This window comes from Mobula hypostoma, chromosome 1, assembly GCF_963921235.1.
Source record: "Mobula hypostoma chromosome 1, sMobHyp1.1, whole genome shotgun sequence".
NCBI classification, from domain to species: Eukaryota; Metazoa; Chordata; class Chondrichthyes; order Myliobatiformes; family Myliobatidae; genus Mobula; species Mobula hypostoma.
The window spans coordinates 44,169,920-44,197,789 of record NC_086097.1 but is presented as its reverse complement, the minus strand read 5'-3'; the positions used below and the strand labels follow the sequence as shown (position 1 = coordinate 44,197,789).

General features: G+C 40.2%; 1 protein-coding gene across 1 annotated transcript in view; it reads left to right on the top strand.

Annotated features, from left to right (window-relative positions):
• The window catches only part of LOC134354850 (protein delta homolog 1), a 29,896-nt gene extending 6,617 nt beyond the window's left edge, over positions 1–23,279 (top strand). Inside the window, exons 4-7 of the mRNA XM_063064278.1 lie at positions 644–707; positions 5,020–5,150; positions 10,155–10,299; positions 21,996–23,279. Coding sequence (XP_062920348.1) covers positions 644–707; positions 5,020–5,150; positions 10,155–10,299; positions 21,996–22,764 — 1,109 coding nt within the window. The 3' untranslated portion in view covers positions 22,765–23,279. The remainder of the gene's footprint in view (positions 1–643; positions 708–5,019; positions 5,151–10,154; positions 10,300–21,995) is intronic.
• Positions 23,280–27,870: the final 4,591 nt, after the last annotated feature.

The window sequence follows — 27,870 nt, the reverse complement described above, 5'->3', positions numbered from 1 at the left end:
GGACCCATACAGCTTGGCACCAGTGTCATCGCAGAGCACTGTGTCATTAAGTACCTTGCTCAAAGGCACAACATGCTGCCTCGGCTGGGGCTCGAACTCACAACCTTCAGATCGCTAGTCGAGTGCCTTAACCACTTGGCCACGTGCCCACACAGTGTTGTGTATGGTGACATATATGTGCTTTGATAACAGATTTTCTTTGACCTTCAAATTGACTATTTTAAATATTAGAATGATGTTTTACTCTAATTCTCTGGAAACTTTAATGCAGGCGATTAATTGACATTGCATCACAATTCATTCAGACTTGCTTTTCTTTATAAGCAACAGAATCCTAAATCCCCATTTTCCTGGAGTTTTCAATCCAATCCATTTCTTAAATTAAATATGATAGATTTTTGTAAGAAAATGATAAAATAAAAAAAGTAGATAGTTGGGAAATCAGTTGATATATTTCTCTATTCAGTATACCAGAAGTAATTACACTTCTACTATCTACAGTATTAAATATCTTTTGTATATACTAGAGGGAAAATGAAAGTCCATTTAAAATTGCAGAGGTGTTCCTTGTTGGGTATAGAAAATAACTCTGCAAATTACTTGTTTGATAATCAATAACTGACATTTTTTTCTATGCCTTTAGGGGCTGAGTGCCAGCCTGGCTGTCATTCATTAAATGGATTCTGTGAGATCACTGGTGAATGCAGGTACAAACTCATAACGTATTCAACCGGAGGAGAACTGACTGAACTAAGGATTTTATTTTTTAAAACATTTTTTGTCCAATACTAAATTAACAAAATTCATTGTACACACATCTCAATAATAATTAAAACATTATAATTAAAATCATATTAATATTGTTTTACCTCTGTCTTGTTAAGAAAGCAATTTTTAGGCATTCCTGAAATAGTTGTTCTTTGGTAATCTATTGGCTTTTGGAACTAGCCTGCTTTGATTTAAATTTTGTTAAAATTTTATTTAACTTGCATTTAAATCTAACTATTCACTGTGGTCAAGGAGCATGATCATAACAATATAATCCATTTTTAGCAGTCTCATTGTTGAGTCTAAATCCTGTGGATTCAATCTTTTCTGAACACTATTGGTTCCGTTTCCTCATCATCCCACGCAAACCCAGGCAATGTAAATATAAAAGTCTATTTAGATAACATTGTGCTATTGTAATGAAAAGTGTCATTGAGTCATAAAGCACTATAGCGCAGAAACAGGTCCTTCAGCCCATCTAGTCCATGCTGAGCTATTATTCTGCCTCGTCTCATCAGCCCACACCTGGACCATAGCCCTCCATCCCCATCCTGTCCATGTACTTATCCAAACTTCTCTAAAGTGTTGAAATTGAACCAACATTCACCACTTCCACTGACAGCTTGTTCATATATTTTGAGGATATTTTTGTTGGTATACTGCAATGATATTTTCCCTTAAATTACATTGAAATATTCACAGTATATGACCATTATCAGATTGCTGTTTGTGGCATATGTGGCTTACAAACTTCCTGCAATACAACAATGATCACACTAAAACAACATCAAATGTAAAACACTTTACAGTCTTGTGATCTTGAAAGATGTTCATGTATGTGGGTCCTACTTTTTTGAAAACTAGGTACTTTATCACCATAAGAAAATAAGAAATAGGAGAAGGAGTAGGCCATCTGGCCCATCGAGCCTGCCCCGCCATTCAATAAAATCATGACTGATATGTCCGTAAACTCAGCTCCATCTACCTGCCTTTTCCCTGTAACCCTTAATTCCCTTTCTATGTAAAAATCTATCTAACTGTTTCTTAAATATACTTAGTGAAGAAGCCTCAACTGCTTCCCTGGGCAGAGTACTCCACAGATTCACCACTCTCTGGGAAAAACAGTTTCTCCTCATCTTCGTCCTAAATCTTCTCCCCTGAACCTTGAGGCAATGTCCCCTAGTTCTAGTCTCACCTACCAATGGAAACAACTTTCCTACTTCTATCTTATCTATCCCTTTCAAAATTTTGTATGTTCCTGTAAGATCCCCTCTCATTCTTCTGAACTCCAGAGTGTATAGTCCCAGGTGACTCAATCTCTCCTCATAGGTTAACCCATTCATCCCTGGAATCAATCTGGTGAACTTCCTCTGCACTGCCTCCAAAGCCAGTATATCCTTCCTCAAGTATGGGGACCAGAACTGCACACAGTACTCCAGGTGCGGCCTCACCAGTACCCTGTATCGTTGCAGCATGACCTCTCTGCTCTTGAATTCAATCCCTCTAGCAATGAAGGCCAACATTCCGTTTACCTTCTTAATAACCTGTTGTACCTGCAAGCCAACTTTTTGCAATTCATGAACAAGCACTCCCAAGTCCCTCTGCACAGCAGTATGCTGCAATCTTTCACCATTTAAATAATAATCTGCTCTTCTATTATTCCTTACAAAGTGGATGATCTCGCATTTACCAACATTGTATTCCATCTGCCAGACCTTGGCCCACTCACTTAACCTATCTATATCCCTCTGCAGACTCTCCACATCCTCTGTACAATTTGCTTTTCCACTCAGTTTAGTGTCATCAGCAAATTTTGCTATGATACACTCAGTCCCCTCTTCCAAATCATCAGTGTAAATGGTAAACAGCTGTGGGCCCAGTACTGACCTGCTGCACCCCACTCACCACTGACTGCCAACTGGAGAAACACCCATTTATACCAACTCTCTGCCTTCTATTGGTTAACCAATCCACTATCCATGCCAATACACTTCCTCCGACTCCATGCATCTGTATCTTATTTATAAGTCTCTTGTGTGGCACCTTATCAAATGCCTTCTGGAAATCCAAGTATACGACATCCACCTGTTCCCCTCTATCCACTGCACTCATTATGTCCTCAAAGAACTCCAGTAAGTTTGTCAAACAGGACCTGCCCTTTCTGCCAAGGTTGTATTATTCAAGGATTCTTGAGAAAAATCCTATAGGAAGATTATACCTGATAACTAATCTCTGACATTTTTTTTAAAATTAAATGCAATCGTGAATAATAGCCAGGTCAGAAATGCGGATCAAGTCAACTAGTTCCCAAAGAGAACTCTGATAGGCCAGTGAGATGGTTCACTGCTGCTCAACGATAGAACACAAAAAAAATCATATGTACCATTCAGAAACATTAAAAAAAAGTAGAAATACTGGAGTCATGAAGATCATGATGAAGTCTGCTGGAGAGAAACATTTATATACATGCTGTCCTCCATAATTCAAAGAGATTGAAGGATAAGGCTGCAGGGTGACAAAATGTGGCAGGAGCACTTGGAACTAAAAACTAATCCCTACCAGGAGAAAACAGCAACTGTTCTTTCTGCACTGTTCTCCAGCAGTTTAGGGACATTTCCTTGGCTCTTTTGCTGAAGGTACAGCACTTGACAGTCATACTGTATATCCGCCAGAAGTTCATTTCCACATGCACGTTCATATGAAAATTCTCCTTGATCTTTGTTCCTTTATTTCTTTAGCATGTTCCTTACAGATGTTCCTGGAATCAACTTGTGTAAGGAGTATTTGTAGCATTGTTCCTATAAAATCACATATCATCTTGACTTGAAAATATATTGCCATTCCTTCATTAACGGAATTAGCACTCCACTCCACAGTAGTGAAGGGATACCTTCACCAGAAGAACTGCAGAAGGTCAAAGAGCTGGCTTATCCTTCTCAACTCAGGGGCAAAGGGCATAAACTCTGACCTTACCAGTGAAGCCCACATCCCAAAAAGTGAGTAGAGATAAATAAAGTATTAATAGATCACTCAGCTCTCCTAATTTCCACCTCTTGTATAGAGCTTAGCCCTCAATTGTTCAAATGAGTATAGAATTTAGACATATTGAACGAGAGTGAAAGCTCTCCATGTAGACAGCTAGATATTACAATAATGTCAGGCTTTTCTATACATGATCTTAGTTTCTTTACAAGGTCTATTTCTCATGGGAAACAATCACTTTTTCTTATGAGTATTTGTAACTCTCTTTCTCATAAGTGGAAGGAGCAGATTCTGTGAATATTTTTAAAGCAGAGATTCTCGATAGGCTACTTCAGTTAAATGAGGATGTGCTAAGCTCTATCCAAGAGATGGAAATAATGAGTTGAAATCTAAGAGTGATCTACTAACATTTTATTAATCAGACCAGTCATGGGTTTACTGAAAGGTCTGAAGGGCCACTCCAGCTCCTCATTTGTGTTTTTTTTTATTAAGTGCAATCATGAACAATAGCCAGATCAGAAATGCTCATTGTTAACTTTCTGTCCCATATCTACTGAATAGTTCCCTGTGCTAGGTGACTCCTGTAAATGACAAATTTCCCAAGGAAGCAGAAATAAAACCTCGTTGAAGTGGCAGTTTGAAAAAAAAATGATCAGCAAGGCTAGTCAGGAAGAAAGAATCACTGTTGCTGAAATGTGTGCTCATTAGCTAACGGATGTTCTTATCAAGAGTCAAACATGGTCTCCAACCCCTGCTCCACTTCTTGTATTTAGTGAAAATATCAGTACACTTTCAGGTATAACACTACCAAATAAAGAATAACATTGCCATTTATCACAGTGCAATTCATCTCTAAGTCATTTGATCATTCATTTTTAAAGGTTATTCTCACTGGGCATAAATCATGAGTAAGGGTGTATCTAGAACAGTAGGCTGGAACCCTGCCAACCTGCCTGCAGTGCACACATTGATCATCGATCAAAAAGGAGAGATAAAAGTAATTCTGGAACTTCTACTTATGAAGGGGAATTTAAAGTCCTGACCTTAATGCAGGCAAGAGACTGAAGAGAATATATGATGCAGCAGGCTCCTTGTCTTGGACATAAAATATTAAAGACATTGTACCATTTCTAGGGAGCTTATATCCCACTAACTGCTAATGTTAATAAATTGCATTACTGTACAGAGTAAGAGTTAGTATCCTGTTTCATAGCCGACAATCAGTAGCCACACATTCCCAGAATATGATGATTCTTTTCTCTGTTGCAGGTGTAAGCCTGGTTGGCAAGGAGAGTTGTGTGATAAGTGTATCCCTTCTCCTGGCTGTTTACATGGGACGTGCACCAAACCTTGGCAGTGTGTTTGTAAAGAGGGTTGGACTGGCAGTCTGTGCAACACAGGTTAGTCCATCAATGAGGTAACATCTCAATATTAAAGCAAATGTGTAAAATGCAGGTTATCACTTGCAAACAGCTGGCAGCTGTCCAGACTCACACCTGAGCTGAAAAATAATGTGTTGCTGCAGATTTATTATTAAGTCTAGTACACAAGTTCATTTTTTATTCAGACAACTTGAACTACTTATGTGATATTTTCATATTGATGATTTAAGTCATACATGTTGGTACCCACTGCATAGGTAGGAAAAGGGAGAAGGTCCTAAAGAGAGAACACAAGGAGTTAGGTAGGAAGCTGAATAGCAGGACCTCTAGAGTAGTAATCTCTGGATTGCTGCCTTTGCCATGTGCCAGTGAAGGTAAGAGTAGAACGATATGGCAGATGAATACATGGCTGAAGAATTGGAGCAGGGGGCAGGGTTTCAGGTTTCTGGGTTATTAGGATCTCTTCTGGGGAAGCTATGACCTGTTACACCTAAACCTGAGGAGGACTAATATCCATGTGGGTAGGTTTGCTAGAGCTGTTGGAAAGGGATTAAAATAATTTCACAGGGGGATTGGAAACAGACTGATAAGGCTGAGGGTTGGGCAGTTGGTATAGAGCTAGATGTAGTGAGACTGCAAGGAAGGACAGGCAGGTGTTAGGGTAAAATTGCAGTCAATGGGATGAGTTAAAGCGCAACAGATGGCCAAAATCAAAAACGGTGACCAATACAAGACTGAAGGCGTGTAGTATACAAAATACGTTAGATGATCTTGTTGTGCAGATGGAGATTGGCAGGTGTGATGTGGGCATCGCTGGGTCATGGTTAAAAGAAGATCAGAGTTGGGAGCTTAACATCTGAGGATACACTTTGTATCAAAGCGATAGGCAGAGAGGGTGGGGATGCTGTGTAGGTTAAAAAAAAGAAATCAAATTCTCAGAAAGAGGTGAAAAGGGTTGGAAGATGTAGAATCCATGTAGATAGAGTTAAGAAACTGCAAGAGTAAAAAGACCCCGATGGAAGTTATACACAGGCCTCTGAACAGTAGCCAGGAAATGGGCTACAAATTATAATGGGAAATTTTAAAAAAGCATGTAAAAATGGCAATGCTGTGATAGCTGTAGGGGATTTCAATAGGCAGATAGTTTGGGAAAATCAGGTTGGTGCTGCATTGCAAGAGAGGGAATTTGTAGAATACCTATGAGATATCTTTTTAGAGCTGCTTGTGGGTTGAACCCACAAGGGAACTGGCAATTCTGGATACTGTGTCATGACCCAGATTTGATTAGTGAGCCAGTGATGATAATACGATAGAATTCACCCTGCAATTTGAGAAGGAGAAGCTAAAATCAGATGTATCAGTATTATAGTGGAGTAAGGGGAATTACGGAGTCATGAGAGAGAAACTGGCTAAAGTTACTTGGAAGGGAACACTAGCAGGGATGATGGCAGAACAGCAAAATCTGGAGTTTCTGTGAACAATTTGGAAGGTACAGGAAAGATACATCCCCAAAGATTCTTAATGGAAGATGAGGTAACTATGACTGACAAGGAAAGTCAAAGACAGCATACAAGTTAAAGAGAAGGTATATAATATAGCAAAAAATAATGGGAAGCTATAGAATCAGGAAGCATTTAAAAACAAACAGAAGGCTACTAAATAAACCATAAAGAGATAAAAAATGAAATGTGAAGGTGAGATATGAAGAGTAAAAGAGAGATGAGAATAGATATTGGACTGCTGGAAAATGGCACTAGAGAGGCAGTATTGGAGGACAGAAAATGGTGGAGGAAGTTAAGTATTTTGCATCAGTGTTCACTGTAGAAGACACTTGCAAAATGCCAGAAGTGCTAGAGTGTCATAGAGCAGAAGTGATTGAAGTTGCTATTACTAAGGAGAAGGTGCTTGGGAAGTTGAAAAGCCTAAAGGTAGATTAGTCACCTGGACCAGATAGACTACACCCTAGGATTCTAGAAGAGGTAGCTGAAGAGATTTTAGAGACACTAGGAATGATCTTTAAAGAATCACTTGGTTCTGGAATGGTTTTGGAGGACTGGAAAATTACAAATGTGCATCAGAACTCTGTGCCTGGAGACCCAGGATCTCTGCAATCTTCAGGCACAGAGCTCAAAAAAAGTGACCTAACAGACCTTAACATCATAAACTAGCGAGTTGTTTGTTATGTCTCCCCATTCGCTGAGAAAATTGAGACACCTTTCTCTCCCTTATTAGGGAGAGAGAGAACCTATGGTATGTTGAATACGGGGTGAAATGCGAAGTCTTTGAGTCTTTGCTGTTGCTTTGCTCATGCTTGAGTGGTCGGTGGTGGTGCCGATGCTTTTTTTGCCAGTGGGGGGAAGGGATTGTTGCTTGTTGCACTTGCGCGCAAAGTGGGGAGCTGGAGGGGGGGGACATTTAACCGTTCTAATGTTCTAACATTTAACTGTCGTTCATTCTCTGGGGCATTCCTCTGTTTTCTGGATGGTTGCGAAGAAAAAGCATTTCAGGATGTATATTGTATACATTTCTCTGATATTAAATTGTAGCCTTGAACCTTTGTTGAAGGGCCTCAGCCCAAAACATTGTCTGTTTACTCTTTTCCATAGATGCTGTCTGGCCTGTTGAACTTCTCCAGCATTTTGTGTGAGTCAGTGGATTTTGTTTATTTAGATTTTCAGAAGTCATTTTGCAAGGTTTTGCATATGAGGCTCTTAACAAGATAAGAGCCTGTGGTGTTGCAGGAAAGATACATGCATGGATCATAGATTGGCTGACTGGCAGGAAGCAAAGAGTGGGAATAAAAGGAGCCTTTTCTGGTTGGCTGCCGGTGACTAATGTGTTCTACAACTCTTTTCACATTATATGTCAATGATTTGGATGATGGAATTGATGGCTTTGGGGCCAAGACTGTGGATGATATTAAGATAAGTGGAAGGGTAGGTAGTGTTGAGGAAGCAGGGAGTCTGCAGAAGGACTTAAACAGATTGGAAGAATGAACAAAGAAGTAGCAGATGAAATATAGTGTCAGAAAGTGTATGGTCATGCACTTTGGGAGAAGGAATAAGGACATGGGCTATTTTCTAACTGGGAAGAAAATTCAAAAATCAGAAGTGCAAAGGGACTGGGGAGTTCTCACGCAGATTCTCTAAAAGGTAACTTGCAGGTTAAGTTGCTGGTAAGGAATGCAAATGCAAGGTTAGCTGGCATTCATTTTGAAAGCACTAGAATACAAAAGCAAAGGTGTAATGCTGAAGCTTTATAAGCTATTGGTCAGACAGCACTAGAATATTGTGAGCAGTTTTGGGCTCCTTATCTAAGAAAAGATGTTCTGTTATTGGAAAGGGTTGATAGTAGGTTCATGAGAATAATTCCAGGACGAAAGGGTTAATGTATGAGTATTTGATGGCTCTGAGCCTGTAGAAGATATTTCCTATAGTGGGGGAGTCTAGGACCGGAGGCCACAGCCTCTGAATAGAGGAACATCCATGTACAACAGAAATGAAGAAAAAATTCTTTAGCCAGACACAGACAGCTGTGGAAACATGTCATTGGGGATACTTAAAGTGGAGGTTGATAGTTCTTGATTAATCAGGGCGTCAAATGTTACGGTAATAAGTAGGAGAATTTCTGCCCCAAATTCATGGCAAATATTTCTCATAAGATCATGTGGACAACTTTTCTGCCTACTCTTACTATCCTATCGATAATATTGAGTTTATGCCACAATTGTCACATCTCAAGCTGAATTTTAGTATGAAAGCCTTTAATCTCTCTAACCTTCAAAAGTTCAGTGAAATGTGACTGATAATATATTTGTTTCCCAAATAGCTCTTGTAGAAAAAGTGGTTATTTATGAGCTAGTTAATATTTTGGCTAATATAAAGCTCCATGGAAGTCCTTCCTGGAATGGGACTGTATCAATCTGATAATGATACAACTGGACAACAAAGATTATGGATGTATCTTGTAGATCTTGGGCTGCAGATCATGAAAGTCACCATGAAATTTCCCTATCACTAACCATTTTTTATATCACCTATACTCATTATTTCAATTCATAATTCCAATCAGAATAACTGATGCCAAGATTAAGCAAGGCATTTTTATTGATCCACAAATCAAACAGGTCATCAGGTAACCCGAAGAATTTCTAGTGGGACTGGAGAAAAACGTATGGAAGGCATTCAAGGAACTTGTTGACAATTTCCTTGGCAACAACAGTGAACCAAACTACATGCAGCTGGTTGACAACATGCTTCAAGCATACAAAACCATGAAGTGGAACATGTCACTAAAGATCCATTTTTCGCATTCCCATTTAGACTTATTCCCTGCAAATCTTGGCAGTGTCAGTGACAAGCACGGTGAAGGGTTTCACCAGGACATTAGTCATGGAGAAACTGTATTGGGGCAACTGGCATCCATCAGTGCTGGGTGATTATTGTTGGATACTTAAAGCGAGAAGCCTCAGACACTGAGTACAAACGAAAATCATCAACGAAACATTTTTAACTTAGTTGAACTATTGCAAAGCATCAGCACTGTTATGCAATTAAACACATTATATTCAATAAAAGTTAATTTCTTGTTTCTCAAACTCCTACATGATACAAGTACTCTGGAAATTATATTTGTGTTCAGCTTCAAGCAGTCTATCATAAACAAAAATTCTGAGGAAACAACACTTGTGAAAAAAATTGTTGCCTAGTGTAATCCCCCTGCTATTTGCCCTGATTACTGATGCCCTGAATGCTAACTTATGCATTCAGGGCCCAATATCCATTATCATTAAAATAGAGGGAAGCCTCTACCTTAGAGTTCTCTGGTATTTAGTTTTATTCCAGTATCTACTGAACTCTATCTGTGTGTTTCTGTGCCTTTAGATCAATGCTTTAGTAATGTCTGAAAAACCTTTCATGCAACATAAAATGAATTAACAACTAAACATTTATTTTATTAATACATTATTATTCATAATGCAAAATGTTTTCTATGTTTAATTAGCTACACTTTTCATTACAGCATCCCATAATTGTTCTGCTGAATATCCGTGTACTAATAACTCTACATGTATAAGGAATGAAGATGGTGATTATATGTGTAGCTGTGTAGAGGAGTTCACAGGAAAACAATGCCATTTTAGGAAAAGGCCTTGCAATGACAATGGGTAAGGGATGGATGGTGTACAATTTTCATGTTACATTAATAAGATACTGTACATCAACTCCATATGTGGTGCATGTGCTAGATGTGAATTTGACTCATTTAATCAGCCCTCAAAATGGGACAATCAGCATGGTGTGCAACTAATTGTAGCATCTTTGTTTCTGACACATTCCTTTTACATTGATCATTCTGTGTACGAGGAGGATCATCTGATACAGTCCTAAGAATTGCCTTTTCTTTCTTTAAGAGTTTTGTGTATTTTGGGTTCCAACCTGATCCTTTGCCCAAGCATTGGATTTAAATATCTTTGAAGCATGTCTTACACTGCTTGTGTTAGTGGAGTGTGAATTACATTGTGTTTTGCCAGAATTAATGGAATGCACTCAAAATATCCCATAGTAAAGATAAATCCGAAGTTGCAAAAGGTCTATTTTTAGCTGGCGTTTGGTGCACAGTTACACTGGTTTGAAAATCACTCTACCAAGTCAGTTTGCAGAACTGTATTCAGAAAGCACTGTCATCACTTACAGAAATTGAAAACCAGAAACCTATTGAAAATTTCAACCCGTTGTGCTTGAGCTGAATGGACCCCAACCGTAGCTACGGAGTCTCATTTATTCCTTTCAAAGTCCCACATGGAAGGTAGGATCACATGGGATCCAGGGAGAGATAGCTAATCGGATCAATGGTAAGAAGGAATACTGATGGCCAGATGTTCTTTCTTAGACTGGAGGCTGGTAACTCGTGGTATGCCTCAGTGTTAGGACCTTTGTTGTTCGTTATTTGTAGAAACAATTTCTGTGTACGTGTTCAACGAAGGTTAGTAAGTTTGAGGATGATACTAAATTAGGTCACCTTATGTAAATTGGCCAGGGATTGGATAATAACTTTCAATTCAGATAAGAGTGAAGTGTTGCATTATGGGAAATCAAACCAGGATAGGACTTGTACAGTGACTGGTAGGGCTCTGGAAAGTGTTGTGGAACTGAGGAACTAAGAGTACAAGCACATAGTTGCTGAAGGTGTTGTCACAGATAGATACACTGGCTTTCATCACTCAAAACATTCAATATAGGAAATAGGATATTGTGTTGTAGTTGCACAACTCAGTGAGACTGCTCTTGGAGTCTAGTGTTAAGTTTTGGTTGCCCTGTTATAGGAAAGACATTATTAAACTGAAAAGCGAACCAAGAAGATTTATGAGAAAGCTGCCAGGAGTCGAGAGCCTGAGTTATAGAGAGAAGTTGGGTAGGCAGGCTCCAGCATTCTCCTTGAATATAGGAGATCGATGGGCGACCTTTTAGGGTGCATAGCATCAAAAGGGGTACAGATAGGGAGCATGCATGTTGGTATTTTCCCCAGGAAAGAGGAACTAAAAACTAGAGGTCACAGGTTTAAGGGGAGAGGTGAAGGATTTAAAAGGGACCTAAGAGGCATCCTCTTCATGCAGAGGGTCGTGTGTATATGGAATGAACTGCTGAAGGAAGTGGAAGGTAAAATAACATTTAAAATACATTTGCATAAGTTCACGGATAGAAAGATATGAAGCAAACGTATGTAATGGGACTAGCTTGGTGGGCACCATGGTTGTCATGGATGAGCTGGGCTGCAGGTCCTTTTTCCTTGCTGTGTTTCTCTCTGACTCTTTGCCAACCGGAATCAGACTGGTGAGCCTTTGTTGCACCTGTTTTCTGGCAAGTAATTCCTCTTCTCAGATATGACCCAAACTGCATGCTGCTCCACAGATCTCATTGGGGCCCTTGGACTTCCTTGCTTCTGTTCTCACCTGGAAAGCAAACATGCTATTTCCCTTCTTAGCTGGTTGATGCTACCGTTTGTTCACTTTCAGTAACTGGTACACAGGGACAGCCAGAATCCTTTGTGCATTGACATTTAAAAATAATATTCTATCTTTCCTTTCCCCACAGAAGTGGAGGACTTTAAATTTAACCACATTACAGTGCATTTGCCATGTATTTGTCAACTCTCTCAAACTTGTCTAAATCACCTTCAAGCTTCTTTGCATCTTCCTCTAAACTCACAGTCCCACCCAGTCTTGTGCTATCAGTAACATTGTCTTCTGTTCCTGAGCTCCCCTCCCTTTCTTTCTTTCTTCCAAGGCCTTCAGTCCCATGATACTCCCCCTTCTCCAGCCTTGTATCCCTTTTGCCAATAAACTTCACAGCTCTTAGCTTCATCCCTCCCCCTCCTGTCTTCTCCTATCATTTCAGATCTCCCCCTCCCCCTCCCCCTCCCCCTCCCCCTCCCACTTTAAATCTCTTACTAGCTCTTTTTTCCGTTAGTCCTGACGAAGGGTCTCAGCCCGAAATGTCGACTGTGTTTCTTCCTCGAGATGCTGCCTGGCCTGCTACGTTCCACCCGCATTTTGCGTGTGTTGCTTCTGCTCCCACATCCTATTTATTGACATGTTCTGAATAGCTGGGGGTGAAACAAATGCAAATTTAAAAATGGAGTTTGTGCTCTTGGGAATTCAAAACTTGAAAACAGGCTGTACAAGAAAACTAGGGCCATCATTTAAATAAAATTATTCTACCTTTTAAATAATAAAGTCAAATTCAAGTTTATTGTCAAATGCATGAATGCATGTGTGCAGTGCAAACAAAAATTTATTGACTTAACATTTTTTCAGCAGCATTTACAAGAAAACAATTAAAAATAGCATAACTTATACACAATAAAGAGCATAATTAGAACAAAACAAAATCAAAGTCAATGATAATGCTAAGTTATCAAAGTGATCCCAGTATTGCAAAACTGTAGGTTTTAGGGTTGTACCAGTTGTTTCAAGAACTAAATGTTGAAGGGTAGTAATTCTTGAACCTGATGGTGTTAGCTGTGAGAAGATTGCATGGCCCAGGTGGTGGAGAATTTTGATGTGGACCTTGTTTTCTTGAGGCAGCAGTTCATGTAGGTACTGCCGATCATTAGGAGGGATATACACGTGATGCATTGGGCTAAGTCCACTATTCTTTGCAGCTTCTGGCATTCCTGCACATTCAAATTGCCATTCTAGTGCAACCGGTCAAGATGTTGTCAACAGTGGATCTGGAGAAATTTGTTAGAATATTCTGTGACAAGCCAAGCCTCCTTAACCTCCTAAGAAAGTAAAGATGCAGGTGTGCCTTTCTTGTGATTGCATCTATGTTCAAATTTGAAAGTTCAAAGTAAATTTATTATCAAAGTACATACAGCATATGTCACCATCTAATACCCTGGGATTTATTTTCTCGTGGGCATTCACAGTAAATACAAAGAATCGTAATATAATCGATGAAAATCCACAAACAACCACGACGCCACCGACCAACAATGACGTCATGCAGACAGTTCATGAAATACTTCTTTTCCTCCTTATTTTAAATATACTTCTATTAATCTGCATGTGATTGGAACCTGTAGTTTACATTTTGATAATGTACTTCTGGGCCGACTAAGCAATGTAGCGTGTTTGCTGTCTCCGAGAGAATTCGGCAAGGTGTTGAGAGCAAGGTTGAGAACAGAGTGTGCGGCCTAATAGCAGAACACGAAAGCGTGATCATCTCCATTATTCACCAATTAAAACACCGAGCAAGATTGAAATCGACAAGGACGTGAGCAGAAGGCAAGTGGATGTCCAGCGTCATTTGCCTGCGTTTGATCGGACTCCTTTCCTCTTGCTCACTGCTGCAGGAGTCTTGGATCATGGGCAAGGTTTGATTGGTGCAGTTTGTGGATTGGACTCGTTTTTAGAGGACTCTGTGGTTCATGTTACATGAGTTTCTCATTTCTGGTTACTTTTTTAAAAATTGCTATTTTATGCAATTTTGATCAGGGCACTTCACAGACCTGGTTCTATAGCCTGCAGTCTATGAGTGACAGAGAGCTAAATTGAACTGAGCTAAACTGAACACCCCTAGACTGCTTCATATTTTGTGTGTTATTTGCACTTCTTTTGTTGTTTGCAGTATTTACTCCTTTTTTTGCATGTTGGGTGTTTGATGTTTTGTTTGAACAGGTTCCATGGTGTTTCTTTGTTTTGTAGCTGCCTGTGAGAAGAATCTCAGGGTTGTGTGTATGCATGAATTCATTGATAATAAATGTACTTTGAACCTTTGAACCAATGTGCAAAAGTCAACAACGTGCAAGTGCAAAGAGAAAAACCACAAAATAATAATTAAAAATAAATAAGCAGTAACTTTCAAGAATATAAGATGAAGAGTCCTTGAAAGTGAGTTGATCTCTGCCTCTAGGATAGCCACCTTCAGCAACATAGCAGGAGACAGACTTGCATAAGGCCATGAGATATAGGAGCAGAATATCTGCTCCTTTGGCCATTTGGCCGATCGAGTCTGCTCCACCATTTCATCATGGCTGATCCATTTTCCCTCTCAGCCCCAGTCTCCTGCCTTCTCCCTGTATCCCTTCATGCCCTGACTAATCAAGAATTTGTCAAACTCTGCCTTAAATATACCCAATGACTTGGCATCCACAGCCACCTGTGGCAAAAAATTCCACAGATTCACCAGTCTTTGGGCAAAGAAGTTCCTTTTCGTCTCTGTTCTAAAAGGCCATCCCTCTGTTCTATGGCCTTTCAACATTGAATAGGTTTCAATGAGATCCCACCTCATTCTTCTGAATTCCAGTGAGTACAAGCCCAGAGCCATCAAATGCTCTTCATATGGCAAGCCATTCAATCGCACAATCATTTTTGTGAGCCTCCTTTGAACCCTTTCCAGTTTCAACACATACTTTCTCAGATAAGGTGCCCAAATCTGCTCACAATACTCCAAGTGAGGCCTCAACAGTGCTTATAAAGCCTCATCATTACATCCTTGCTTTTATCTTCCTCTTGAAATCAATGCTCATAACGCATTTGCCTTCCTCACTACTGACTCGACCTGCAAATGAACCTTTAGAGAATCCTGCACGAAGAATCCCAAGTCCCTTTGCACCTCAAATTTTTGAATTTTCTCTGCATCTAGAAAATAGTCTATGCTTTTATTTTTTCTGCCAAACTGCATGACCATACACTTCCTGATGCTGTATTCCACCTGCCACTTCTTTACCTATTCCCCTAATCTATCGAAGTCCTTCTGTAGCCTTAAGTTAAAAATAAGTGTGCAGTCACATGTACCACACAGCTAGATTCTAGTAAAGCATAAATACTGTAATGTCAGCTCTGCAGGTAGTTTCTAGGTGCTCACTTTATTGATTTTCATTTTATAAATTTGTTGGAAATGTTTCATTTCTGCTGAGTTATCATCATATTATAATATCTTGGAAGCTAGGGTGGTCTTAAACAATGAAGGATAAGGTTAACGACTAGTGAATTGGGATTGCCACTTCATTGTTAAGAGCTGATTATAAAGTGCTTGTCTGGGAAATGGCAGTCTAGACCATGGCTTATCTTTCTCTTCTTTCTTCACAGATGTTTGCTGTATGTTTGTTGGCAAGCTAAATGATCCAGACATTAAAGTTTAAGCAGCATTTGACAAGCCACCCTAAATCTGGGCACAGAATACTGCGGGACTTGTCTGAGGCTGTTCAATCACTATGGAAATCATTCTTTGAATGTGACATCAGTGCAGTCTTTTACACTCTATTTCTCAGCATTTTGTGTGTGTGTGGTCTTGTGCTCCTGGATCAGGAGCCTTGCCACCTTTTTTGATCCCTTTGGTTTGCCATGCTAGTCAGATGTAGATGGCACAGTGTTGGCAGTAAAGACTTCAGTACTGTTACCTGGACCCCTGGCAGTGGGCACACGGTGCACAAACCTCCTTTTGCTTTCTAGACATCGCAATGTTGACATGCAGGATGTGGAAATGATATACATGCACTCAGTGACACTCAGTACCATGTGGGGAACCGGAATCATCATCACAGTGCCTAGTTGTTCTATTGGCAGCATCTCAATGAAAGAGAATGGACTGTGGTCTCTCTTTGAATAGATATGAGGCTGGTACCTCAGACAACAAGTTCTAGTCTTGAAGGATTCCAAATACCATAGCCATGGTTATATACTCCTAGGTCTGGTCTGAAGCTGCAATTGTGGCTGCAGCACGTGGCAGATTTAAGTGAAGACTTTTTGAGGTTCAGTATGGAGAAATGCTACCTGCGAATATGGTCTCCCATAAAAAGTTATCTCCCCTCTTATTCCTTTTCCTTTCTTTGCAGCTGCTTTGTGCAGAAGCTGCCAAGGTTGGGCAAAATCCATTCCCTGGAAGAACCACTAATCCAAAATCAAACAAAACAATTGCTGCTAGCCTGCGACCGCCACAGGGTTGTTATCTTTGCATGACGCACCCTTGGCTCCAATGAAATGTTTGTTCCAAAGAATTGAATCTCTTTTATTTCAATCCTTTATTAACAATAAGCAAATATACAATTAAGTATTTTTGAGCACTACCTCAGTGATATCAAGTGGCCAGCAAAGATATGACCTCCGCCAGTCCCAAGGTACAAACTGCCATGAAATAAGCAAGAATTTATTCCCTTCGCTTTTACCACGCCCCCATTCATGTGACTAGTCACCATAATCAACATAATAAATGCACAACACAGAACACAAAGCAAATACATGGCTGCTACATTCCAGCCCCCTAATTATTATACTAGAACAATTACAACTACATGCTACTAAGACACAGGAGACATAAAATCTTAATGTCCTCTTTGGTAAGTAGTCTATCCTGGATTGTGACCTCCTCCTGCCAAGCAGGTCTTGAATACATTCAGAAAAATCTGTCTTGAATTGCTGCTGCCAAAGCTCATCCAAGTGCAAAACTGAAGTTCCTTTAACTGTTAGCTCTGGCCAAGCACAGTCTCTTCCACCACCACGGTCTCCTTTCAATGGTCCATTAACAGTCCAAACTAGCACTGTTCTGGGTCCATCACTAACACTGCAAATTACTTGCAATGGCTCCAATGCCTTAGGCATATTCACCCCTATCAACAGGTCATTTTCTGAATCAATGTTCAGCAAATAAACATACTTCAGGTGAGACCAGTCCTGAAGATCTCATTGACGAAGATGTTCCTTTGTATAGATGTTAGGCAGTTCACAATAGGTTTCGCTATCTAAGCCAGCCACTTCCAATCCTGAAACAAAGTAGCTACTCACAACCTTCCCTTGACCCATAATGCGTAAGAGAATGTATGTTTCTCTTCATGTCAAGTTGAGCTTGTGTATGAGGCTCACGGTGCAGAATACTGCTGTACTTCCTTGATCTAGGAAAGCATAGCTAACCACTATCTTGTTACTCTTCTTAGAATTCACCTGAACTGGAATAATAGGAAGTTTGATCACCAGTCCCTGTAAGACCAGTAGATACCAGGGCAGTACTTGCTGTTGTGCTTGCTTCTTCCACGTCTTGCACCCTTTTCATATGAAGTATGCAGGGATGTTTGCCAACACATACTTTACATGAAAGACACTCCTTTAATTCTTGCTGATGTGTTCCCTATACAAACAACCAAAGCAGACCCCATTGTCTTTTAGGAAAGCTTACTTCTCCTTATGAACCTTTGTCATCAACTTAGAGCATAAATCCAAAATATGTTCACCCTGGCAGAATAGGCAAACCTTATCATTAGTTCCAGACTCATTTTCACTTTCCACAGTAGCCACAATAACAACAAAGCTGCTTCTTTTAACTTGAGAATGACTTCATGATCCAGTTTTGTTCACACCTTTACTTTATTGCTGGCGATGTAGCCTTGTATACTTTCCCAAACACTGGGTGTGTAACAATCTTTATTTGCCTTTCATAAAGTCAACAACGTCAGTGAAATTAACCTTACCATTGTGCCTTTCTTGTAGTTCATACACTGCTGATCTCCATTTAGTTACAACAATCTTCATATTAGCAGGCATGTTTAACTCAGGCATGCCTTGCACACCTTCCATAGCATTGCAGCAACTTCTAAGAAAAAGACTAGTCTTGAAGAGCTTTCATGTCTTCTGATTTCATATAGGACCAAGGAAGAGCCCATTCCATGTAGGCCACACTAATTATCTGCTCATCACTAAAATGTTCCTGTAGTAAAGCTTGGGCTTTTAGATATCTTTCCTTTGGATTGGCCTGCTGGAAACTTTTGACAAACTCTCTCCAATGTACTATTCAAGAAAATCGAGATGGTCACCATACTCTTGAATTTTGCCTTCAATGCTATTCTTGAAAGCCCTCATAAATTAATGATACTGCAATGGATCACCATTGAAGATTGGAATCTCTCTTTTAGGCAGAGATGCAATGCATTGTTGTTGTATCAATATGCGTGCTATTTCCTATCATTTTCTTATGGCCTCCAGCACAACATTTAGACCTTTATCATCTGAAACATGAGTGTCATGAGCATTGTAAATCAATGCTCTTAGAAGCACCTTGTGCTATTGGATATAGCATGGGTTGAGATTACCTCCTTGATGCAGGCTGAGAATGAACTACCCCTTGGGGTTCAAACTCATGGCTCATAAACATTTGCTTCTCAACTGTATCCACCTGTATCGAGTATGTTGAATCTTCTCTGTTCCACGACAACATAGGAACTCTCACCAGAGGACGGCTCTGTTGGAGAACATTTAGCACCCATGGCACTTGAAGCCTGTAGCACTTTAACTCTGACCAACTTGGCTGTAATTTCCTCCATCAACTTAAGCTCTCCACCTTCCTTCTAAGTTGCTCTTTATCTCCCCCAGGGAACTGACCTTCAACATCGCATATTTGCTTAATTTCTCTCTTGGCTTTAAGGTCAATGCTTCCAGCTGAACTCATTTTGTCTTCCAAGTGCACAAGCAAAACAAAACAATGGCAATTCAATTCAGCTTTTCAACAATGGAAGCAATATTTCAATTTGTCAGCTTTTTTTTTCAACAGAACGATGATGTCGTTTTTTCAGCAGAACACTTCAGGCAGACACCACGATACAGCTTTTCAGTCCAACCCAGCTGGACACAGCACCATTTGACCATTGAAAACTGTGTTTCAAATCCAAAACCACACAGCACAAATCAACAAAGGTTCATTATTTACTGCAAGCTACTCCAAGCTGTGGTGCTTCTAATTTCTCATGCACATTAGGATGCTGATGTTCATTTGGCATAACTGTCAAAATCTTTACTTATAAAATATAGCAGCAAAACTAATCCAAGATCAAATAAAACGACTGTCACTGGCCTGTGACTGCCATGGGGTTATTATACTTGTATGATGCACCCCAGCTTCAATGAAATGATTATTCCAAAGAGCTGAATCCTTTATTAGCAATCAGCAAACGTACAATTAAGCATCATTGAGTGTTATCTCAGCAATATTAAGCGGTCAGCAAAGATGTGACATCTGCCAGTCCCAAACTACAAACTGCTGCGAAATAAGCAAAATATGTAACTTATTACCTTTGCTTTTACCACACCCCCACTAATATGATCAGTTAGCATAATAAACGTGCAAAACTGAATACAAAGCAAATAGAAAATAGATATCTGGCTCCTACATATCTGTACCCACCCCCATACAGAACCCTATGAAGTAACAGACTCTTGTAGAATTGCGGCAACTGTATGATGATAACAATCAGCAACTAATCAGTCAGCAGTGGATGTAGTATTGACTGGGAGTGGGCTATATCGTCCCTGCTGTTGAATGGGTATTGACCAAAGTCTCTCACACAAAATGCTGGAGGAACTCAGCAGGCCAGGCAGCAAACAGTTGATGTTTTGGGCCGAGACCCTTCACCCTGATGTTGCCTGGCCTGCTGAGTTCCTCCAGCATTTTGTGTGTGTTGCTTTTGGATATCCAGCATCTGCAGATTTTCTTGTGTTTGTGATTGACGGAAGTGACTTTAATAGAAGGCACTGACCAGATGTTGAGTTTAATCATGATATCATTATTGTTAAATCAATGCAAAATCACAAACTGTCTACTCTGCATGCATTCACAGGGGTAACTGGTGCAAAGATCAATGCCCTCACCAGTATGTCAGTCAGTGCAATTTATAGTCAGATTTGCCTGCCCATTTTATGCTATTTTGTAATGGATTCAGGATCTGAGTTCTTTCGTTCACATTCTAGAACTTCATTACATAATGTTCAGATTGCCCTTGGAGTTACTGATAACAAGATCAAAAATACATTAAAGTCAAAGTCAAGTTTATTGTCATATGCACAAGTACATGCATGCACAGGTATGATGAAAAACTTACAGTAGCATCAAAGACGCATAGCATTATGTGAGCAGTATTCATAAGAAAAACATATTATGCACGTTGTTTTACAAGAAAGAACACATTTAGAACAAACAAAGTCCAATGTAGAACAAAGTGGTTATAACGTTGCTGAACTACAGTGATTAGGGTTGTGCCAGCTGGTTCAAGAAACAAATGGTTGAAGGGAAGTGGCTGTTCTTGAATGTGGTGGTTTGGGACTTCAGGCTTCTGCACCTCCTGCCCAATTGTAGTTGCAAAACACTGCATGGGCCAGATGTACGGACCTTCTTGAGGTAGTGGCTCCTGTAGTTAGTACCAAGGCTGGGGAGGGATGGGCCCTTGATGTGTTGGGCAGGATCCACTACTCTCTGCTGTTCCTGTGCATTCAAAATGCCATACCAGACTATGATGCATCCAGTCAGAATACTTTCAAAATGCACCAGCAGAAGCTTGTTTGTGTGTTCGGTGACAAACAAAACCCCCTTAACCTTAAAAGAAAGTAAAGATAGTTTCATCACTCTTTCCCTATGATTACATCTATATGCTGAGCCCAGGACAAGTTAACACCCAGGAGTTTAAAGCTGGCGACTCCTTCCACTGTCAATTCCTCCTACATAGAAGGGCACATGTTGGTCTTCCTTCCCTTTCTTAAAGTCAAGAATCAGCGCTTTAGTTTTGCTCAAGTTGAGCAAGAGGTTGTTGTTGGTCTGGTACGGTGATTCATCACTACCTACGGTTCATCTAACAACAATAGCATCATCAGTGAGTTTTGAGGATGACATTGGACCTGTGCTTAGTCACACAGTCATGTGTATGTATAGAGAGTTCAGAGTAAGGGCTAAGCATGCAGCTGTGTTGATGATCAGCAAGGAGAAGATGTTATTACCAGTCCTCACTGATTGAGGTCTACCTAAGGGAAGCTGAGTATCCAACTGCAGAGAGAGGTATGGAGGCCCTGGTTTTGAAGCTCGATGATGAGTTTGTTAACGTGTGATATCTAAAATATTAAAGTCACTGGAAATAGTGGTGTACCAGACCATTAATATAAGATTTTTTTTACAATTAATCAGAAACATGGTATTAGATTGATGTACCAGGCCGAGAGGTTTTACAGTTTCTGTGGTAATAATACAGAAAGGAGCAAGGCTAGCAGATAATCTTTTAACATTAGATTAGATATCCCTTTACCTGTTTCTGCCCCATTCGGTGAGGTCCTTTATTTCAGAAATATGGATATAGTTAAATGCAAAATTTACAGGCAAAAACAATGTTGCCTTTATAGATGCATTCACACATCCTCATGCTTTACCAGTTTTAATATATCTAGGTGATCAAATGACCCAGGCACAGGAAAACTAAATTGACATTTTTTAAGGCAATAACACCATTAAAACAATAGCATATACTATTGTTTAGGTGTTAACTATGGATTTTATATGAATTAGTGTCCATGTTTCAATGCTATTCAATATCTTACTTATTTTTTGCCTTCAGACCTTTTTGCCAGAATGGAGGAAGTTGCTTTGAAGATAGTAGGACTGCAGTTAAGAACTACTGCTTATGTTTGCCTGGTTTTACTGGGGACTTCTGTGAAATAAGCATCAATAATTGTAATCCAAACCCTTGTGCCAACCATGGAACCTGCACAGATCTGGTTTCCAGCTTCAGTTGTCTTTGCCTTAAAGAATTCACTGGCAAATCCTGTGAATATAGAGTCACATCTTGCCTTAACCATCCATGTCAAAATGGAGGCACATGCCACGATCGTCCCGAGGGCGGCTTTGATTGCACATGTTTGCCTGATTATTTAGGAGAAATCTGCCAAGAAAAAGTATTTAAGAACTTTAAGCATGACTCGAAGCAGAACATATCCAAGCATCCAAGAGCAAAATGGATCAGTCATAGCAAGTATTTTCATTCTGTGCTACACAGCTCTCGTAAATCAACACCACAACAAGAAAGTGATTTGATCAAGATCACAAGGAAAGAAACCGCCCACACATCTGGCTCTCTGTTCAACAGCAGTCAACTGATCTGTTTTACAGTACTTGGGTTATTGACGTGTCTTGTGATCCTGGGAACTACAGGAATCATCTTCTTCTCCAGGTGTGAAATGTGGCTGGCAAATGCTAAGTATCGACATCTCCTCTGGAAGCAAAGAAGGTATTTACTCCAAGACAAAAATGAAGACCTTTCAGTTAAAATTATATCTCCAAGCATGAATAAGTTTACAAACTATGGAAAGGATTATACACCTATCTAAAGTTTTATTGTTTTTTTTTGTAAATTAAATACATCTACATACTGCATTATTTAATAATGTTTTCAATTGTTACAGCGTAATGAAGTGTTTTGTTAATAATGTACCGCATTATTTAAATTGTTTTGATCTTTGCTATAACACATGTATACATTCATGTAAAGTGCTTGTCCAGGATTTTCAACAAAAATAATAATTACATGACTTCTGGTCATTTTTGACCTCCCATCATTTGGTAATCAGCAGAAAGCAGATAAGACAGAATCAAATACCCTTTTAACTGTTTACATTCTCGTGGTTCCAACATAACTGTGTCCTGTTTTAGTCTGAAATTAGTCATTTTAGTCAAAATGTGTGTCATATGATGAAATATATTTAGCCATATATATTAAAAAAACTCATGTTTAAGATGTTCATGTACTTAAAGAACTTGTCACAGTCTGGCATTATGACAGTGTTGTGACAATGTTCATTTTGCATAAATTTAAAACTTTGACCAAATAAACATTTTTCTTTGACTGTCACACAATGTACTCAGATGCAGTGGCTTTGAATTAAAAAAAACAAATTCAAGTCTGTTAAGATAATTGTTCATTTAGTATGCTGATCAGCAAGTCTTCATTTTGAGTTGTATGTAGAAGCTTGTTTCAAAGGTTCATACCATAAAAACGTTAATTCACACAATTAGCTGCAAAATGTGACAAGTGGAATTAGAAAGAAACAATTTGCAGTTGAATTGTATTATCGATCACTTTGGCAAATCTTAGTCAAGAAATTACTGCTGTCATGTCAGAAACTGTAGCATCTAGTTTCTTTAGTAAAAGGATCCTCGTAGATTCACAGTTAAACAGCTTGGAAATAAGCCCTTTGGCCTAACACATCCATGCCCATCTACACTAATCCCATTTTCCTGTGTTTGCCCCATATCCTTCTAAACCTTTTTTATCAATGCACCTATCCAAATTCTTTTAACTGATGAATTATACCTGTCCCGACCTCCTCCTCTCACAGCTTGTTCCCTCTGTGTGAAAATTCTGTCTCCTAGGTTCCTTTTAAATGTTTTTATTCTCACATTAGGTCATACGCCCTCGAGTTTTAGACATCCTAATGTATAAAATGTCTTGACTGATGAAAGCAAGCATATCAAGCACTCAGTTCTCGTTTATTGTCATTTAGAAATGCATGCATGCATTAAGAAATGATACAATGTTCCTCCAGAGTGATATCACAAAAAAAAGGACAAACCAAAGACCAACACTGACAAGACCACATAATTATAACATATAGTTACAGCAGTGCAAAGCAATACCATAATTTGATAAAGAACAGACCATGGGAACGATAACAAAAAGTCTCAGAGTTCCGATAGTCCCCGATAGCAGGCGGCAGAAGGGAGAAACTCTCTCTGCCATAAACCTCCAGGCACTGACAACAATCGATGCATTGGAAGCACCCAACCTCAGCCAACTCTGAGTCCGTCTGAAAACTTCAAGCCTCCAACCAGCCCTTCGACACCGAGCACCGAGCACCACCTCTGCCGAGCGCTTCGACCCCGCCCCAGCCGCCGAGCAACAAGCAAAGCCGAGGATTCGGGGCCTTCCCCTCCGGAGATTCAGGATCACACAGTAACAGTGGCAGTGAAAAAGGCATCTCAGAAGTTTCTCCAGATGTTCCTCCATTCTCTCACGTCTGTCTCCATCAAATCAGAATTGTGCATGGCACCCTGCTTGACAGATTACAGATATCATTCACCAGCATGGCCGTGCAAGCTGCGTCGCGCCGCCATCTTCTCCTCCTGGAAATCATACCAGGTATATGAAGCATAAGATGGTGAGGGGCATTGATTGTGGGCCGAAGGGCCTGTAAGGTGCTGTGAATTTCTATGTTCTATGTTGTATGTTCATATCAGCATTCGGTCTACTCACTTTCTGGGAACTATGTACTTATAGTGCTAGATCTTGCTGTGGATAACATTCCCTCAGACCTTGTCATTTACTGAGTATGCGCTGAGCGGGTGTAATACCCCACCATCCATTACTTTGTGCTTACCTGAGTTCTATTTTATCTGGCATTCCCTTTGGTCAATTGCCCATGAATCCAGATCCTGTCCTCCTCCAAACAGCAGTTATCAAGATACCTAAATAATTTCAAGAGAATTCATGACATTGGCTGGATGATAAATATTGGTTTGGACTTCAGGAGTATGTTCCTGCTTTTTCCTATATGTAGTGCCATGGGACCGCTTGCAACTAGCTGACGGGAAGATGAAAGTTCCACTTTATGTTTCATCCTTAGGACAGGATGCCTAAACATTTGATTTGGATGGAAATCAAATGCTTGCATGGAGTGGGCTGACTGTTTCACAAGGCTGCTCATGGCAGTACATTAAATTTGGGCTAGGTCTTTACAAAATGATTCAAGTGTGCAGGAACTGAATCATCATTTTTGTCATTCCTGCACATTTTTATATGGAGTGGTAGAGACAGGTTTCTAGATCTAGAAAGATTTAGAACTCTGTCAGATTTTTAGATCTAGGTGGAAGGGAAACGGAAATTAAACAGCCTTGAAACCATTTAAAAGGGAGATATACTGGAGCAGAGAGTAGAAGATATTCTCAAAGGCCTAGGATATTCTAGATAAAACAGTTATGATCTCTAATGATGTGTCAAAGGTTGTAGTGCAGACAGGGAATAAGAAGTTGTATCACTAATGCATATTAAAGGAAGTCATATAAAAGGTCAATGCATGAAGTAAGGAATTAAGAGCATGACTGCCAGTACCAGAATACTGTATATTCAATTGTCTTTTCAGGGCTGTCATAGCAAGACATCTATCTCACCATGTTTGCAACAGACTCTCACACCTTAGACCAGGGGTCCCCAATCTTTTTTGTACCGCGGACCGGTTTATTATTGGCAATATTCTTGAGGACCGGCTGACCCGGGGGGTGGGGGGGAGGGGGAGTAGGGTTGCCAACGAACAAGAGTAGTAGTCAAATACGTTGTGTTTACCCCGAGAAAGACTACAATGACCATGAAGCCTTGCGCGGGCACTTGTATGCGCATGCGTGTACGTGCTGATTTTTTTCTACAAATTGTTTTTGGCGATTCTGTTCGGGGTGGGGGGGGGTGTTAATCATGACCGGAATATAGGTGATAAGTGGCTAATACATTCAATTTCGTTTCTAAAAGGGTTTATCTAACAAATTTAATATTAAACACACAGCGCATATTTTCCATGCATGAATATAGTGATAAGTCAATTATTGGGGAGGACAGGGGAGCTTGAAGTAAGTGTTGAACAAACTTCCAGTAGAAGTGGTAGAGGCAGGTTCGATATTATCATTTAAAGAAAAATTGGATAGATATATGGACAGGAAAGGAATGGAGGGTTGTGGGCTGAGTGCAGGTCGATGGGACTAGGTGAGAGTAAGCATTCAGCACTGACTAGAAGGGCAGAGATAGCCTGTTTCCATGCTGTAATTGTTATATGGTTATATAAGTTACATGTCAATAGCATCATAATATTTTAAGTAATGTTTGGATATTAAACACACAGCACATATTTTCCTCGTATGAAAATATAAAATCATTGCAACGCACCAATATCGCTGAATCAGTGGGAGCCCTGGGCTTGTTTCCCTGCAGCAAGATGGTGCCATCGAGGGGTGATGGGAGACAGCGATACTCGAAGGGGATTCCTTAAGTCCAGTCTATTCCGCAATTTAGTTTTCGTTGCATTCATTGCAGAGATATGTTGGAAATGGAAGCAACGTTTTCAGTGCTTTCGTGGCTATCTCAGGATATTTAGCCTCGACTTTGATCCAGAATGCCAGCAGGCAGAGATGTTATGTCAAACATACTTTTCAGCCCACCGTCATTTGCAAGCTCGAGGAGTTGATCTCCTTCCCGCGCTGACATGGATGACGCGTGCGTAATGACCCCATGTGCATTCAAGCTCAACAGTGCGTGACAGGGAATGAGGAAAGGTGCAGCTGACTCATGTCGCCAAATCATAGCGTTTCCTCGCGGCCCGGTAGCACATTCTTTGCGGCCCGGCACCAGTCCATGGCCCAGTGGTTGGGGACTGCTGCCTTAGACATACATATCTTACATACAGCATGCCAGCTATTGCCATGAAAGATACATTATCCAAATGTATCAAAAGACTATTGCTGACAATCCAGTTGATCTTAATTAAAGAGATCAAATATACCCCTTGTCACAGCAAAAAGGCAAGTCCCCCTGCCCACCTCTCTTCCAGTCTTCAGAGCCAGTGCATTAACTTCAGGCCAAGAGCAAGGATAAGCTGCTTCTAACTCAATTTGGTGGATCCTAAAAAGACACTTCCAAAGATGGGACAGGATCTACCTGACAGAGAATTAGACATTTTGTGAGCTGTGCATCCATTTCTAAATTTACACTTAGCTTCTGAATTCTTCTTTCTCTACTTGGAACGAGCAAGGGGCCAGGGATTCACAGCAGCCTGTAGGGATAATGCATTTTTCAAGGAGGCTGTGAAAAAATCTTTGAAGCTTTTCTTCTGTCATCTGGGAATCGTTTCCTGTGACAGAGCTCCATATAAAGGAGAAGCATCCTGGCTGTCAAAACAACAGCGTATTTATAAAGCACCTTTGAATCTGCAGGGTACCTTGAGGCACATTACAGCAGCTTCACTGGGAGATGGGGATGAGTTAATGTTGTAGTGAAAGGCTCCATGCAGGAGCAATCACTAGTGTTATTTGTAACACATTTAAAGCAGCATACGGCAACAAACCTGTGGACCAGCACGTCTGGACAGTCAAGTAGTGCTTTCCACTGGAGCCAGTTCTGACTTATTTGCAATGAAGATGCCATATCTGAGAGTAAAGCTTCTAGGTAAGGGATAGCATCTCAGACATCGCTCATGAGTAAAGGTAACAGTGAAGAGATGCTCGCTGCCTATTGTGGGTGAGGCACAGTGCCTGCTTCCAGCATCTCCAACAGCTCAGTAGGTGTCCTCCTTGCTGTTTCTATTCTTCATCCTCCACCCATGAGGCACACCTCTGACCATCAATGACTGCAGCCACAAAGAGTGCAAGACCCAAAGATTCTTGTTCTTTTTTTTCTC